This window comes from Ciconia boyciana, chromosome 2 (genome assembly GCF_034638445.1).
Source record: "Ciconia boyciana chromosome 2, ASM3463844v1, whole genome shotgun sequence".
Lineage (NCBI taxonomy): Eukaryota > Metazoa > Chordata > Aves > Ciconiiformes > Ciconiidae > Ciconia > Ciconia boyciana.
Genome location: NC_132935.1, coordinates 9,031,934 through 9,048,025, shown reverse-complemented (window position 1 = coordinate 9,048,025; position 16,092 = coordinate 9,031,934). Strand labels below are relative to the sequence as shown.

General features: G+C 41.5%; 1 protein-coding gene across 1 annotated transcript in view; it reads left to right on the top strand.

Moving 5' to 3' along the window:
* TG (thyroglobulin) overlaps window positions 1-16,092 on the top strand; it is a 161,979-nt gene that overhangs the window by 123,215 nt on the left and 22,672 nt on the right. The window contains exons 42-43 of the mRNA XM_072855051.1: window positions 7,941-8,105; window positions 8,870-9,037. Of these exons, the coding sequence (XP_072711152.1) occupies window positions 7,941-8,105; window positions 8,870-9,037 (333 nt within the window). The remainder of the gene's footprint in view (window positions 1-7,940; window positions 8,106-8,869; window positions 9,038-16,092) is intronic.

Here is a 16,092-nt window from a genome sequence, read left to right as displayed (position 1 = left end):
TTAGACAATAATCTGTTAAGCTAATTAGTAAGAAGAGTTAGTGGTCACTTAGTTGCAGCTTGCTTATTTTTGCAGGGAGAAAAAACAGGATATAAACATCTCTTTAATCTGGCATTAACTGAAACTAAAGACATTCTGAAACAGAAATAAGGTGCAGATTTCTGTCAGTGGAGCGATTATCTTCAGGCACAAACTGCAAAGGAGAAGATTGCATCCATTTCTCTGTGTCTCTGAGCCCAGCTTAAATGCCTCATGCAAGATCACTTTTTGGTCAAACACAAGCCATGTTTTAAGTGATAGGAAGCACTTGAGCTCAGCAGTCAGGAAATGGAAGAGCCTTGGCTATCCTGGAGGTCAAACCAGATGGTCTGACAAATACTTCTGGCTGGGAACTGTATGCATCTGAGCCTGGAGAGTGCCTAGCTGTATAGGGACACTATCTTTAACAAATAAAATATTTCTGTACCACTGGCTCTTTTGGGAAAGTAGAATTATCAGGAGATTTCATTGGTTTGACTGTTTTCATTAGATATTTTTTGATGTTGCTTTTTGGGTGGTGTTACTGTTATTGCTGTTTGTATGGACTATAGCATGCTTCTGTGCAGACAAAAAGCCTGTTTCACAAGGAGTCTGCAGCCTTGCAGCCATCAGAGAAACTGTATTAATTTGAAGGCAGTGCATGTGTTGAAGAGATGAACATGGCTCAAGCAGGATTTTCAGTTTCAAGTCAGGTCGGAAGAACAAGAGGTCATGATGTGAGGAGAGAAAGAAGGTTTTGGGTTTACAGAGTGTGGGTGATAAAAACTAGTTGCAGTGAAGTTTCTAATCATTAAATCTGTTGTGAATCAGTTTTGAAAAACTTTGCAGAAGTCAGTTTCCAGAGTAAATGAGAAATTAAAAGACATTCAGCACTGCAGCTTATATGGCAATTGTCTTTTTAGGTGGGAGACAGCTTACAGTAATAGTCCATATATTCTTTTTTATTATCTCATCAGAATAGCAGCAAGGGGTGCTATTTAACGAAAAGCTCCTGAACTGTGAGACATCTGAAGCATTTGGCTAGATGAGAATACTTAGATGTGCCCAACAAGTGGAGGGAGAATTGGGATGGACAGGATAGCACCAGTGCAAATCTGAGCTATGATAGAATCACAGGATCATAAAATCATTTAGGTTGGAAAAGACCTTTAAGATCATCAAGTCCAACCGTTAACCTAGCACTGCCAAGTCCACCACTAAACCGTGTCCCTAAGCACCACATCTACACGTCTTTTAAATACCTCCAGGGATGGTGACTCAACCACTTCCCTGGGCAGCCTGTTCCAATGCTTGATAACCCTTTCAGTAAATAAATTTTTCCTAATATCCAATCTAAACCTCCCCTGGCGCAACTTGAGGCCATTTCCTCTTGTCCTATGGCTTGTCACTTGAGACAAGAGACCGACCCACACCTCGCTACAACCTCCTTTCAGGTAGTTGTAGAGAGAGATAAAGTCTCCCCTCAGCCTCCTTTTCTCCAGGCTAAACAACCCCAGTTCCCTCAGCCGCTCCTCAGAAGACTTGTTCTCTAGATCCTTCACCAGCTTCGTTGCCCTTCTCTGGACACGCTCCAGCACCTCAATGTCTCTCTTGTAGTGAGGGGCCCAAAACTAAACACAGTATTCGAGGTGCGGCCTCACCAGTGCTGAGTACAGGGGCACGATCACTTCCCTACTCCTGCTGCCCACTCTATTTTTGATACAAGCCAGGATGCCGTTGGCTTTCTTGGCCACCTGGGCACACTGCTGGCTCCTATTCAGGCGGCTGTCAACCAACACCCCCAGGTCCTTTTCTGCCAGGCAGCTTTCCAGCCACTCTTCCCCAAGCCTGTAGCGTTGCATGGGGTTGTTGTGACCCAAGTGCAGGACCCGGCACTTAGCCTTGTTGAACCTCATACAGTTGGCCTCAGCCCATCGATCCAGCCTGTCCAGATCCCTCTGCAGAGCCTTCCTACCCTCAAGCAGATCAACACTCCTGCCCAACTTGGTGTCGTCTGCAAACTTACTGAGGGTGCACTTGATCCTCTCATCCAGATCACTAATAAAGATATTAAACAGAACTGGCCCCAATACTGAGCCCTGGGGAACACCACTTGTGACCGGCCACCAACTGGATTTAACTCTATTCACCACCACTCTTTGGGCCCGGCCATCCAGCCAGTTCTTTACCCAGCGAAGAGTACACCCGTCCAAGCCATGAGCAGCCACTTTCTCCAGTAGAATGCTGTGGGAAACCATGTCAAAGGCTTTACTAAAGTCTAGGTAGACAACATCCACAGCCTTTCCCTCATCCACTAAGCGGGTCACCTTGTCATAGAAGGAGATCAGGTTAGTCAAGCAGGACCTGCCTTTCCTAAACCCATGCTGACTGGGCCTGATCACCTGGTTGTCTTGTATGTACCATGTGATGGCACTCAAGATGGTCTGCTCCATAACCTTCCCCGGCACCGAGGTCAGGCTGACAGCTCTGTAGTTGCCTGGATCCTCCTTCTGGCCCTTGTTGTGGATGGGTATCACATTTGCTCACGTCCAGTCAACTGGGACCTCCCCAGTCAGCCAGGACTGGTGATAAAGGATTGAAAATGGCTTGGTGAGGACTTCGGCCAGCTCCCTCAGTACCCTTGGGTGGATCCCATTTGGCCCCACAGACTTGTGTGTGTCTAAGTGGTGTAGCAGGTCGCTAACCATTTCCCCTCGGATTATGGGGGCTTCATTCTGCTCCTTGTCCTTGTCTTTCAGCTCAGGGGGCTGGGTACCCAGAGAAGAACTGGTCTGACTATTAAAGACTGAGGCAAAGAAGGCATTAAGTACCTCAGCCTTCTTCTCATCCTTTGTCGCTATGTTTCCCCCTGCATCCAATAAAGGATGGAGATTCTCCTTAGCCCTCCTTCTGTTGTGAATGTATTTATAGAAACATTTTTAATTGTCTTTTACGGCAGTAGCCAGGTTAAGTTCCAATTGGGCTTTGGCCCTTCTAATTTTCTCCCTGCAGAACCTCACAACATCTTTGTAGTCCTCCTGAGTTGCCTGCCCCTTCTTCCAACCAGGTCAGGAAGTTATCTTCCACACATTCCAGGAACCTCCTAGACTGTTTCCTCTCTGCTGTATTGTATTTCCAGCAGACATCTGGTAAGTTGAAGTCCCCCATGAGAACAAGGACTAGAGATTGTGAGACTTCTCCCAGCTGCTTATAGAATATTTCATCTGCCTCTTCATCCTGGTTGGGTGGTCTATAACAGACACTCAGCAGGATATCTGCCTTGTTGGCCTTCCCCCTGATTCTTATTCATAAACACTCAACCCTGTTGTCACCATCATTAAGCTCTAGACAATCAAAACACTCCCTAAGATACAGGGCTACCCCACCGCCTCTCCTGCCTTGCCTATCCCTTCTGAAGAGTCTGTAGCCATCCATTGCAGCACTCCAGTTGTGCGAGTCATCCCACCGTGTTTCCGTGATGGCAACTATATCATAGTTTTCCTGCTGCACACTGGCTTCCAGCTCCTTCTGTTTGTTGCCCATGCTGCATGCATTGGTGTAGATGCACTTCAGGTGGGCTATTGATCCCACCACCTTTCTGTGGGGAGAAACCTTAGTTCCTATGTGACCATTCTCAGGTGCTTCTGTGGTTTCTAATACATCCATAACCCTTAACCCTTGCATCTTTGCTGCTGCGTGGATCTCCATCCCCTACCTCCACTGAGACACCAGACCAAAGGACCTCGCTAGCACGCCGTCCCTCAAACACTGGCGTTCCACTCCCAGGCTTATCTCTAGCAAGCTTGGTTTTATCCCTTTATGATGTCCCAAGAGAGAAGTTTGCAAGAGGTACCAGCCACAACTCAGCCAATCACAGCCTAACATCAAAGCAAGAATTCATCTTCATGTAATACCGATTTGCATTCATCAGCTTCTCACCACTGTGAGCTGCAACGTTTCCTAGTATCTGAATTTCTACTGTCTAGCTTAAGTCTAATTTTGCAAAGAGAAATAAAGAAATGCTTGTGAAGCTGCTGGTCCCTGAACTAAGTAAGTACTGAAAGCTTTGCCTTCTGTTTCCAATGCCATCACTTGTTACAGCAGGTACTATTGCCAAACATTGTAATGTTCCCATTATTACTATGAATTTAGGAGGACAGTGTAATATTGCTGTTGTGAATTGTGCAACACAACTGCAACCGCTTCTTCTCAGCAGTTCAGTACTGAATGCTTTCATCCGGGTTGTTGTCAAAAATGTCATCGGAACGTCCTCTGATGACAGTGGGTCAGTCCAAAAGGACAGCTGAAACAAGAACTGCGTGTGGCTTCAGTTCCCTGTCAAGCCCTTCTAAATGATGCTGTGATAGGAAATACCCTGTGACGGCAAGATGGCTAATGTTCACAATTTTTTTGTATATCTCATATTCTTTAGAGGTTTGCTTTCAAAAAACTACTCTGCAGGATTATCTGAAGATCTCAGCTGTTAGTTTCAAAAGTGAATTTTTTAGCTCTTGTGTTTATAGGTACAGGAGAATTCCTGGAGAATTAAAAAACAGAAGACTAACAAAAAGAACACAGTGTTTGTTATTTTTGAGCTGATCTCATGATTTTTGGTTTCCTAATTCATGATTCTGTCATGTTGATGGTAATATGGGTGTCACGTAATAGAGATGAATAGTCCCTCCGCTATTTCTGCTTCTGCCTAAGTAGTCCTATTTTTTAAAGCACACAACTCCTTCATTACTGCTTGCTGGGACTAATCACACAAATAAATTATAGTTTTATAGGGAAAGAGGGAAATGCTGAGTATAGCTATGTTATCCTCTGTGTCCTGAGCCTGCCTCTAATGTGGCTGCAGCGTTTAGGGAAGACTTCTTTTTAATATGAAAACTGCAGGCTCAAAAAGGAAGAAATTTAATTGTGGGTAGTCTCCAGCTTCTGCTCTCACTTATTTATTCCTGAGGTTTTTTGGTGAGGATGAGGAAACAACGAGCCTGAGTTGTAATGTGAATTTGAAAAACAGAGAACTGATACAGTTTTGCTTGCCTAACTTCTGCGGTAAGAGGAGCCTTGTTTCCAGAGCCTGGAACGTATTTCAGATGCACCAGGGGAGGGAACATAACAGTATTGCTTCCAAATACTGCTTGAATGATGTCCCAAGTTCCTCTATCATCCGCTTCCAGTCCCAATAAAAATGAAACATGAATAACAGTAGTGGATAACACATCTCTTTCAAACCCCAAACGCAAGACATGCTTCCTGAATGCGGATGTTTTATAAAAAAAAAACAAACTGAGGAAGTGGCCATTACCATGAAAAATAAAAGAAAAAAACAGAATAAAGAAGAGCACGTAAACCTGTTCTAACCATGCAAAGAAGAGAAAATATCCACAGCTAGAGTAAGCCTCTAAACAAGAACTCTCCTCACCTCGCAAATGTATTTGCAGAAGGGTTTTTCTTTTACTGATCGTGCTTGGACCATACCTAATGCTAGCCCATACACATCCAGTGCTGTGACACGAAGACTGGCCTGTCCAGGCTTTTAGCTCTCCCTCTGCAGAGAGGACTTGTGGGACACTTCTGTCTCTTTTGCAATCGTTGTTTGACTCGGCACTTGACCCAAGGGCAGTCTTTCAGTTTGTAGAGATCTCAGAGACAGGGGAACTTTGCACAGCTTTTAAAATCCCTGGGTGGAGATGTGTTCAAAATCAAGCACAAACTAGGATGTTTTGCTTGGTCCCAGTGAATTTTTGGATTTCATGTCGTCTGATCTCAGTACCCTCTTTCCCTACTAAACTTAGCCTTTTAATAAGGGAACTTCAGAATTTCCACAGAAACTGCCACTTTCAAAATTTGTGAAACTTTCAGAATTTGGGAAACTAAAGCCCTTTAATTTTTTTATGATTTTGTTTTGTTTTGTTTTAAATTAATGCCATTTAGAGGTACTGGATACTTGATAAAACATACTGAGCACGTTCAGATCTGATGTTGAAGAATATGTTTGCCAGATTAGTGGATAAATATTGTGCAATCCTAGATCTAATTTCTCTAATAACAAGGAGGCACATAATTCCTTGCTCTAAATGAAAAGCAAGGAAGCTACTCTTCTGAGGGAAGCTGGCATGCCGTGTTATGCCTTTTCTCGTCTCACTCATCCTAGTTCTGGTGAACATGCTCTTCCAAAGGCCAGACAAAAAAGCAATGTTCTCATTCTGCGTCCTGGGGACACACCCACACAGAGATACTCTCATCAAGGATATTTTTCTTTCTCTCTCATGACCAACTGAGTCAGTGCACCTAGTCAGCAGCTGGCAAATACCATGCCTTACAAACACAAAATAGGCCACCGCAAATCCCACATGAGGATAAAGCCCATTGCTCACTTGAGTTCTCATCTAAATTGAGGGCGGAAGTGAGGAATAAGACCAAGCAGTGTTTATTTCTTCTTCATTAGTTCTTTGCCCTCTTAAAACCAGAGATGGCTCTTCTAGTGCCCTAGGATTGACAATCTTAGCTTTTTCCTTTGCTTATCTGCAACCATCTGCATCTCAGTCATTAAGCTAATAACAGTGCTTGTTTTCCAGATCCCTTAAAAAGGAAGAGAAACCTTTCAGGAAGGCACTGGAAATTCTACATACAGTGACCTAAAAAGACTGTCTCTACAACTGAACAATAATCTCTTTCTAATTATTTTTGGAAACCAATTTCTCCAGTTGTGAGCAATGGTATCCTATTAGCATCAATAGGTCTGTTTGTTTGAAATATAAAAAAATGTCCTGGGTGCTGGCCAGGGCTGCACAGAGTTCTTCAGGCTCAAACGTTTGAGACAACATCAAATTAAGGATTTGCTGTTTGCTTTCTGTTTCTTTTTAACTTGCTCCTGGCTTTATGCTTTTTCAGACCTGTAGTTATGCTTTGAGCAGATTCAGTAAGAAGTTAATTGGTCGCATAGATTGGGGTCTTTCTTATCATGCATCTAGGGTTTGGTTTAAATTAGAAGGCGGAAGTTAATCTTAACAGTTATTATAGTAAACTGATGTAAATGTTTGGAAATTAGTCATTTGAACCATGTCAGAGCTATTCCAGCCTTTCTGTTCTAGGTCAGATCTTATCAGTTTTATGCTAATTTATCTGCATTTTCAATAAGTAGTTTCCATGGTTACTCAACAATGTTGTACCATCTTTTCTTGGTGGGGACCTTTTCCATGCTGGCACAGCTGTAGGAAAGAAACAAAGACTCTGGGATAGAGATTGGACTGTAGCCTGTGCTCTGATTTTGATGTGCTCTGACTCAGGTTGATCTTCTGCAGCTTGGTTTAGCCTTTTGTTCCTACTACCTCTGCGCATAGCTCTTCTAGACTCTCACTGCTCCTTGGGTTAGCTATCTTAGAGTTTCTAGCTTGAATTTATTTACACTCAGTATGAATAGTTAATGCCCATTTGGCCTTGTACCAGCATTGTCCTAAGGTATAAATAGCTCTTCTTCATGGATTAATTTATAAAGTTCATGCTTGCTCTCAGTACCTGTCTATCACAGTTAAGGAAGTAAAACTCTATTTAGTCTCCTTTCGTAAGATGGGCTCTTCAGTGTGCCTGATGTGCCTCACAGCACCTTCTTTGCATCCACTCCTATTTGAATGTTTCTCCTTCCAGCAAAATTTTCAGAAAAATTTGTGACTTGGTTATAGACATAACATAGAGACTTTTCAGAGGTCTTCCAAAATAACCATGGCAGAGCTGGAAACAGCCAAACCTATCCTTCTCCCCTTTGCTTTGATCATTCGAACTTGCTTCTTATGATTTAAATACCAGTGTTTTACATTCTGCAACTGGGCCAATTTTGCTTCTCATCTTTTTTACCTGCACCAGTGGATCAAGTGTTTTGACAGCATGTGTTGACTGATATTGTCTTTTTTTTCCAGGGAGGTTCAGCTTTTTCTCCAGCATCCATTATTACTAAGAGGAGAGCGCAGACCCAAGCAGCAGTCCTGGCTGAAGATGTGGGATGCCCTTCATCCACCAGTGAGGAAATTGTAGCCTGCCTCCGCCAGTTGCCTGCTCATGTCCTCAATGATGCACAGACTAAGGTATACCAGAGCAAAATATATGCCATTGGCAAGGAATCAAAAAGTTTCCATTGACACAAAGCTGTGAAGAAGCTTAAAAAACAAATTGGGCTGAATCCTTGTGAAAGAGGAACTAGACTAGCTTTGGTGGAGTGATGCTGGTGTCCATGACATCAATTTCTGACCTATGAATGCTCACAGCTTGATTCTCCTTTAGACTAAATTCCTTTTACACTACTTTGACCACATCTTCCAAAATTAGCCTAAATATAGTTTAAACCTTCTTTCAGTCCCCTCTCATCTGGCCCTGGCTGTTACTCTAGAGGAGAACCAAGTGTCTGTAGCTTCAGTAACTGCATTTTTGCAGAAAAGGAAGTGGGGAGGGATAGCAGTGCTCTGTCTCTTAAGTGGGAGAGTTGTGAAAGCTGCAGTATAAATGATTCTAGAGATGGAACCTTTACTCGTAGATTAAAACACCCACTGGCAATACATTTTGTGATCAGGACCAGCATAGAGCCAATCCCTAATTTAAAACAATATTTTTATGACTATAACACCATCAATTCTCTTGGCCTACTCAGCTCATTTCACCTACTGAGACTGTCAGCAAAAGCATTGCTGTCAGCAAAAGCATTGGCGGGAGCCGATGGTGAGTTTGCACTTACATTAACAGACAACTTGTTCACTTGAAGGCTATCAGCTCAGTTTTCTGCAACATAAGTAAAATGGAAATGACCACGGTAAGCTAATTTAACTGCACTATTATTGCTTTTTCGCTAATCTAGCTCCTAGCTATAAGTGGTCCATTCCAGTACTGGGGTCCAGTGATGGATGGAATTTACCTACGGGAGCCATTATCTAAAGCCCTGCAGCGCCCTCAGCTTCGGAAAGTAGATCTGCTCATTGGAAGTGCTCAACAAGATGGGTTGATCAGCAGAGCTAAGGCAATTAAGGTAGGAAGAGACTCACTGTTAAGGAACTGATGACATTGCTATTACTATAGTGATGATGGTAATCATACGCAGCCAGGACAGATCCTTTTTGATCTCTACAATTTGTGAATTATACTCCATGCAAATATACAAAGGCATTGTCCATCTTCAACCAGTCCTGTTTAGGCTGATTAATGGCATTATTATATTTGTTGATTAACACTACTGGGGGAGATATGAAAATGTAAGATCAGCAATGATTTAGCATGTATTAATGTGCAGCAGTATGTTTTACTGTCTCTGAAATCCTATTTATATTCCAATCTCAGTTATATGTCACAAAGAAGAAAGCAAGCTCGTAACTTGGTTATGAGGTTCTTCACTGTGCAGCAGGGCTAAGTTAGTCTTTTCCATGCCAACGTTTTTTTTTGCGGCAACTTTTTTTCTCTGTTGCCTTTAAGAAGTACGTTTTCTCGTAAAGATGATGCTGAATATGGACAAGCTATGACTAAGCACTGTCCTGATGCGTGGGCTAGGGTTTCAGGGCCAAACTGATGAAATGAAAGACAATTGCGTCCATGCTGTACTTTGGACATAGAAGTCCTCAAAAGCATGAAGGTCTACCCAGAGGGATTTTGCATCTTCTTGTGAACCCTCTGGCACTGTCTGTTCTTGAGACAGCATATCAACCTCTTCTACTTCATTTGTCCTTCTCCACGATGGGAGCAATAGCAGTTCCCTCTTTAACACTGCCAAATGAAATTAAATGTTCCATCGTGCTCAGATATATGCTAAGAAATCAACAGGAGAATGTAACACGTCAGGGATTATTTTGAGGGTTATATAAGTGAACTGCAGGTCTGTTGCTATCTTTCTGTAACTGTGTGGATTTCATCTCTTAGGAGGCAGTGAACGGTTAATCCCAACTTCTCTTTGCTGGTAGCCAATAACACACAGACCAATTTACGTCAGAATTAATGACAAAATTACCCCTTTGAAAGAAGGCTTTTTGACCCCCCCTGAATAAAGTTCATTTTGCTTGTTTAGTCTCCATCAGAAGTTTCCTGCTCTTATTTCATGTATCTTTCTCTTTTGGAATCAATTAAGAGAGGAAGTCAGGCATAGGAAATGGACTGTGATGCTGGAGGCCTGCAGATAATGATCCAGATACTGTGAGAGGGGAATAAACCTCAGTAACCTCATTACAAGTCATGTGATGAAGACTAGGAAGTGAAATTATTTCCTTTACCACTATTTCCACGTGACAGCTGTCTGCAAAACCAAAATGCAATTCCATGATGTATTAGAAATTATGCAACAAATAATGGGAGCTCAGCAGTAAAATGTTGCTTTTCCAAAAAGAAAATCTGGAATATCTTCTTTATTTAAAGGTTTGCAGAAAATAAGATCAGAAGGGGACTCAAAAGTTGGTGCATCTCAACCCTAAGATATGGTCATAGCTACCTCAACCTGAGAGACCTGTTTTAAAATCTCCTACTGTTGGAGATCATCTGATCTACTTTGGCAAGGGTTTAACTATCCTTACTTAGAAGGATAGTTAACTTATTTACTAGCTATTATAATAGTACCTACCTTACTTGTTGCTACTGTTGTAAGTCAGGTTCCATCTCTGTTCCAGAAAATTCGTAATGTTCATGGGAGGTGGTTTTATTTGTTTTCTCCCTTTTGTCTTCCTTAAGCTGTTTTCATGTTCTCAGTAAGAACTGATGATTTTTTAATGCACATTTTCCTCTATTTCTATTTTTCTTTGTCTTAAGGTTTTTAGGGCTTGAGGGAATATGACTGTTTTGACCAGTCTATATTCCTGTCTTCTGATTGTTTTCCTAAAGACTTGCTGCAAGGTTAAAGTTTCCTGATTTCTTCCTTGTCCATGCAGTTAGTGTATTAATTGCTGGGAAACTGTAATGCTTCCTCCATCATTGAGCTATTTAAGGACATGCATTTCCTAGGTCCTCAAGAGCATTTCTGTGTCATAGCCATGACCATGCATGGTTGCAGTCAAAGTCAAATGATAAAGTCCTGAGTAGGCCACAGACGTATTTAGCTACAGTGGCAGAAACTGGTGTGGGTGGTCGTTGTTACCGAGAAGTCTGTGCCCCATTTCTGTCATTATGACAGAATGACAGAAATGACAGTCTGTCATAATGTCATAAGGGATCTTTGATCTGTGCTAGCTGTCCTCTCCCCACAATAGACCTAGAAGAAGGATTTGAGACAACCCACACTGTATCCCAGTCTTCTACTTTATTCATTTTAAGGGTCCCCTTGAGGTAGATCTGACTTGCATCTTTCTGGGAAAACCCAAAGCTGGTCTGATATACTAAGAAAGGTGGGAGGGCTTAGCTGGTGGACAGAGCACAGAGCTCAGTTGGGGAAACCAAGGCATAGTTCCTAATTTGTCTCTGATTACAGCCAAGTTATTTAATCTATTCTACAAAGAGGGGACCAAACCTCCCTGGGGTGAAAATCCATCTGTGGATGTGCTCCAACTCTGTAGAGAGAAAAACCATCAATGTATTTGGGTAGATAAATGGCACAGATAAAAGGTCCTGTGGCAAGTATACGGAATTGGCAAAGTCCTTCATTTCCATCTCCTTTAGGATGACGAGTTCCGTGTAGTCAGATGCAAAAGTGGGGGACAGAAAAATTTAATCCCTGCTGACCTGTTCCACCAGTTCCTGGGAACAGCTGTGCTGGCATATTCAGCCAAGGGCTTGCTCTATTAATCCTGGTCTTGCTCAATTAATACTGATCCTGTAAATGGTGAGGAGACACTTTTAGCCATTTCAATGCAAGCAAGCTTCAGACATGATGCAAATCTTATCACCTTAGACTGGAGTTGCATGCAAGTTTTATAAACTCTTAGCAGTCGAGTCTTAGGAGTGAGAGTAAAACCTCTAGACTGCAACCAGACCTGAAGGTGGTAAATCCAGTTGGCACCATGTTATTCTGTGGGGGCTTAACTGGCATTTGGTTGTGTTGGGTGTCTCTGTACTCCCACTGCAACACTGTGCTTATGCCTGTTACAACCTTTAGTATTCAAAATGAAATAGAAAGACAGAAGGCACCACTTATGTGCTAGCAAAACATTTATGTTTGATTTGTTTACAATTAAAGTCTGAGGTCTCTCAGTGATGCTTGCAGCAGAGAGTATGGTGAACATTCGTGCCCAATGTCTTGCCCATGGAAATGACCGTTTTATGGCATTCACTTGAATGCTTATTCATGTGAACTGAGACAGATTTACCACTTCCTGGAGCACTTCGTACTCATCCCCAGTGCAGCCATCAGATGGTTGAAACTAAGTGAGAAACAAAGCAGAGTTTGTTAAGGGAATGGCAAGTGGTGCCATAATGCACTATTATGTGGCATATGGAGCAGTTAAGCCTGAACCCGTTAACTGCCATTCCCATGGCAGACCTTCAGGGATATTAGCTTTGATCAGTCATAGATTAGGGCAGCTGAGCAGAAACCTTTAAAAATGTTGATTTCAATTCCCAGCGGGGCAAAATTTTATCCCTGTGCTATATGTGATGCTCAGGTGGGAGGACCTAATGGTTCCAACTGGCATTAAATATACAGTCACTCATGCTGATCTATATCTGTGGGGTTTTGTATATGTATGCATGTCAGTATGGCCTTGTTTATATCCTCCGTGTGTTCTGTGCCTACTATGTAATCTCCACATTGCAAGTATTGTTAACTTTATTTTTATTTGGAAGACTAAGGTTGTACTTCATGTGTTTTCTTTCTTTTTCTTTCCCTCCTTAATACAAATCTAGTTGGCTGCAGAACCCAGAACCAGGACACAGGGGGTTAGTAGATAAAAATATAGTTTCTTTACCCCATGTAAGCAACTGGATCTATGCAGACCAGATCTTCCATCCTGCACTATATTAATCATTTAATTTCTTTATGGATAAAGGTATTCATCAACATGCAACAGCTGGCAGATATGTGTATATTAATTGTAATGACTAGGGGAGCAGTGTCCTGATAAATGCCATCAGTGAGGAGAATGGGCTGATATCAACTCTTTACTTCATTTTGTAACTAGCTGGAATCCTTGAAACACTCTGCTGAATGGCTGGCAGGTCTTTCACCATCTTTTGTGACAACATTTATCAAAAGCCATTTAAGACCTAAGATCTGTACATACTCTGTTAGTGTTATCACTATTCCAGTTTGTCAGAAAAGTACATTTTGCCCCTTGGAAGATGTAAACATTTGGTCTACCAACTGCTACAATTTCTTTTCAAATAAAACACTGGGCCAGATTCATTCATAAGCTCCAGAAGCTATGCTGCAGGAACAACAGTAGGCATTATATAACTCATTATTTAGACAATGTTTATGACCACTTTGCATCACCAGAACAGTAGAAAGTGGTGCACCTGCTGCTTTTAATTATTTTCTTACTTACTTTTTAAAAATAGTTGAAAACTCCACTGTAACTCTGAGGTCAGTTGCTAATACCTCTTTAAAGGTTAGCAAAATGTAAATTATTTTACATAATGTGCAGCTGTTTCTATTAATCTGGTAGCAGCTGTTTTACCTACTGCTATTTGGAAATTGTTCCTTGGTCATATATTTTCTAATGGGAAACATTTGTTGGGCATGGAAAATTGGTCAAATTGAATCAATTTTTGAAAAGTTAAAATGCTTTGTCTTTTTAATGTTTCATGGGTTTTATTTTGAATGCATCGCTTTGTTTTGTGCTATCATGTTAAAGTAAGATGTTTAAATTATATTATATTGTAGCCAAAGTGACGCTTGAGACATCATATTTCAGATTGTGCTGTTTTAGTGCTGGCTGGGATGAAAAATCTCAAAATGTCTTACAAATGCCAGTTCTGTTTCTCATCCATCTCTGCCTGTTGAGTCCTCTTTCATCTGACTCAACACATCTCAAGGACCACACTCTATTATCAATGATTGCTGAGAAAGGTCACCAGAATTTTTGCGGCATTTTGAAGATCACAGAAACTAGTGCATAGGCACAGTAAAAACCTAAGACTGACCACACTGAATCAGATCAAAGGCCCATTTAGCACAGAATGCTGTTTTCAGCAGTGGCTAAGAGTGGATGTTTGTAAGAATAAGGTAAGCAAATCTGATACTTCTGCTAAATGCTCTCCAAACCTCTAGCATTTTGCAGCTCAGGGACTTCCTAGCCTGAATTGGTCTTTCTGTAATTAATAACCATCAACTGATTATTTTAATTTTTATTTTAATGCAAAAACTTGTTCATGAAACACCAGTTTTGGCATCTGCAAAACCACGTGGCAAGGAGTTCCTCAGCTTAACCATGTGTTGTCTGATGATCCATCTCTTTCTCTGTGGTTTTCAACTGTAATGTTTATTTGATGCTTGGTGGTTGATGAGGCAGTGAAGGATCAGTTCCTAGGGTACATAATCAATACCCTAAGGTTTTTTTCTCTTTCTTTTTCTCTCTGTTTTAAGTTATCCATGACACGTGTAGACTAAGGGAACAAGTCCATTAAGAAAAAAACAACAAAATGAAAGCATTGCATGAACATTGCTTTGTACAGGATGCTTTACACATAAGAGCTTGGGCTCTGCATTGACACAGAAAAGCATCTGTTCTTATCCATATCTGCTAGACAAATCCACCAGCTCCAGTCACCAAACGAGAGATTCCTAATTAGACAGCAGCAATCCTTCTGCTGGTTAGTAGGAAGCTGACTTGATGTGTGCCAAAGCCGATGGGAAGATTGCTTTTGAATTCAGTGAATCTGCAGTCAGGTCTTCAGCGATAATTTCTGTTTCTTGCAGAAAAATATATGTGTCCTTGCTGTATTTAAACTGAATGATTTTGCAGGCAAGTGTGTTATGCGGTTTCATATGTGGCATTTGTGCACATGAAGTGACGTGTCATGTGTGAGTTGCAGATCTTTTTCGAAGTACGGCTGTATTACTAAAACTGGCACCACATGACTCTTTTCACATTGCATGGGCCAAAATCTAGCAAAAGAAAAACTTATTACAAATACAAGGAAAATTGCCAAGAACTTTTTGACCTGAGGATATTTGGTAGTGTTTTGAAATCCCTTGTAAAGTCACTTAATCAAAATGCACAAAGCATTAGTGTATGTCAGTAAGGACAGGCTTCGGCCTCAGCAGACAGGGACTTATTTTCCATCTTTCATTTCTGTGAATCTGTTGAAAAGTAATTATTCCCTCTGTACTTTCTATATAGGGTTGTGGAAAGACCTAGCTGCATGATGAAAACCAGCTGCGGGCCATCAAAATAATATATTCAGTAAAGCATCTGTGGTAAATGGACTGGGCAGACACCAGCCTATTTTGCATCAGACTAACTGCCCAAAATAATATGGGTGGTTTATTAGATCTTTATCTCTGGAGTTCTTATACCAAGTTTCAGCCAGTATGCACCTGCAAGATGCCCTCTTTAGAGAGGACTTCACCCACAGGAAGGTTGAGCTCTGTTTCTGAACTTGACATAAATTATTTAAAAAAAAAAAAAAAAGTGAAGAGGGTGAATTGATAAAATAAAAAAAATCCTCAAAGAAAGATGTGGTGAAAACTTCCAGCAGTCTTTAGCTTTGGTAAAAATAGGGTCGGGTAAGTAGTTTGGCATAGAAGATGGTCCCCCTGCTATCAGTAATTCTGCAGTGACACAGGCACTCTGCTGTGGGGAAAATACCTTTATGTCAGGAAAGGTTTCAGAACACATATCTCAGGAAAAGGGCATTTCAAGGTAGGTGTTTCTGAAAGGCCCTAGGGGTTATGAAGTTTGAAGATCATGGCTGCTACTTTCATTGGGATTTGGAGGAGGGGGATTTCTCTTCCAGGCCTAAGGCAGATATTAGTCCAGAAGGGACCTAAATACAGGGCTTATGGGAGCCACATTTCTTTGTAGGTGTTTCCAGAAGAGGCAGAGTGATATAGCCATGAAATGGCTATAGCCATGGCTATAGTCAATGGATATAGCCATGAAATGGCTGTATGGCATGTTTGCTTTCTGGACTTTCCAAAGGAAAGAAGCAATATCTCCCTCCCTCCCCTTTAGT